We start from the raw sequence: 1,846 nt of genomic DNA on the forward strand, positions 1-1,846 counted from the left end.
ACGGTTACGGTGAAACAGTTATCTGCCGGCAGCACCGTAAGACGCCTGTTTCCTGCGCCGGGCGCCGGGCTCACAGGGAGGTGAGGGTCTCGGGGGGGTCCTGGCAGGGATTTGCTGCTGGTGGGGGGTCCCGGCTCATGTCCTGGCTCGCGTCCTGCTGCGGCGTCCCGGGACAGCCTTGCTCCTGAGAGAGACGCGGAGGTGATGCCGAGCCGGGTGGGATGGAGACCTCGTGCTTCAACCCAAGAAGGACCGAGTCCGTGTCCCCCTGCAGCGCCACCGCACCCACCTTGGTTGGGGAGCCAGAGGGTGAACCGCCATCCCCGGTGCAGCCGCTTGACACCGCGTTGAGAGTCAGATCCAGCCCCATCTGCCAGCAGAGGAGCGTCGCACTGGGCTGGATTTGTCCCATGGACCCCCCCGAGCCCTGTGTCCCCCACCGGATACCCCCCAGCACAGTTTGGGTCTCCGAACAAGCCGGGCATCCCCCTGCCATCACGGGGCACGGATGTGGCCCCCCACCACGACATCTCCCCTTCCAGCACCAGAACTTTCTCACCTGAGTTTTGGCCACCTTTGGCTCGACGTCCATCACCTCCATGCTCTCCTCGGAGTCGCTGTGCTCGCCCGCGGCACTGCCGGGCCGGCACAGCTCCTCCTGCCCACCGCCCGGGGATGGACACGCCAGTGCCTCTGCCGTGGGACTGGGGGCATCGCAGGGGACGGCCGGGGATGGGGACGGTGGCTCCCCGGGATGTGCCTGCCCCTCGCCATTGGTGGCCGTGCCGTCCGGCTGACAGGGGTCCCCTGCTGCGGTCGGGGCTTTGCTCGCCCCCAGCCCAGTTGCGGCTTTTTCTGGCTTCGGTGGTGCGGTGCTGGTGGCCTGGGCAATCGCCTCGGATAAAATCAGCGACGCCAAGGAGGTGGCGATGCCCTCGGTCCCCACCTGCGCCCTGCTGGCAGCCCCTGCTGGCTCCAGACCCTGGCTTTCAGTGAGCCTGAGGGAGTCGGTGCCCGGCTCCACAGCTGCCACCGATGTCCCCTGCTCATGGGACAGAGCTTCGGGACTGTGGCCAGGCTCTGGAGCCTCCTCGCTGGAGACTGATGCTGTCTCCGACAGGGACGCACCGCTGGCGGGTGAAGCCGGTGGTGGGCCAGGGACGGCAGCACCCAGCTCCCCGTTGGAGATGGCATCGGTGGCACTGCTGCCCACCACGGGGGACCCCACCGTCGCCTCCGCTTCCACCATGGGCTGCCAGTCTGGCACCTTCTCCGGGCAGGGGAACATGGCCGGGGGGCTCACCGGCGAGGAGATGACCAGTGAGCGCCGGTTGCTGTGTGGGGGGATGACAGAGGGGGTTAAGCCCCCCTCTGGCATGTCCCACAAGCATCACCCTTGGGGACACACGGCACTGCGGCATCAGCGCCTCAGCTTGCAGGTGACGCTTCCCCAATCCGGCATGATTGGCAAATGACCCAAATTAATTAACCCAGCACCACCAAAGCACCCTCAACCCGGCATTGGGAGATGCTCACCCATCCCAGGACTATAGGACTCGGGGCTGCATCACCCTGCTGCTTTTTGGGCTGGGGGGGGGGCGATTCGGCGGCTTGAAGCCCCCCACCCTGCCGGAGGTAGCCCGCTCGTTTACCTGGGGACACCTTTAATGATGAAGACTTTGCTGGAGTGCTGCTTGTCCAGTTTGCTCATCACCTCGTAGAGGTCGTGGTTGAGCTGCAGAGAAGTGGTGGTGGGGGGAGAAACGCATCAGAGGGGACCCCCAGTGCCACCCATCACCTGGCAGCACCACGAACAACCTCGAGCTGCTCTAAATTATTAAATTAA

The 1,846-nt window shown here is 65.4% G+C and overlaps 1 protein-coding gene across 1 annotated transcript in view; it reads right to left on the reverse strand.

Annotated features, from left to right (window-relative positions):
• Positions 1–1,846, reverse strand: part of BIN2 (bridging integrator 2) — a 5,660-nt gene continuing 3,814 nt past the window's right edge. Inside the window, exons 8-11 of the mRNA XM_009288151.1 lie at positions 1,653–1,735; positions 560–1,334; positions 290–370; positions 1–184 (exon numbers count right to left, since the gene is read on the reverse strand). Coding sequence (XP_009286426.1) covers positions 71–184; positions 290–370; positions 560–1,334; positions 1,653–1,735 — 1,053 coding nt within the window. The 3' untranslated portion in view covers positions 1–70. The remainder of the gene's footprint in view (positions 185–289; positions 371–559; positions 1,335–1,652; positions 1,736–1,846) is intronic.

This window comes from Aptenodytes forsteri, unplaced genomic scaffold (genome assembly GCF_000699145.1).
Source record: "Aptenodytes forsteri isolate BGI_AS27 unplaced genomic scaffold, ASM69914v1 Scaffold441, whole genome shotgun sequence".
In the NCBI taxonomy this organism is placed as follows: domain Eukaryota; kingdom Metazoa; phylum Chordata; class Aves; order Sphenisciformes; family Spheniscidae; genus Aptenodytes; species Aptenodytes forsteri.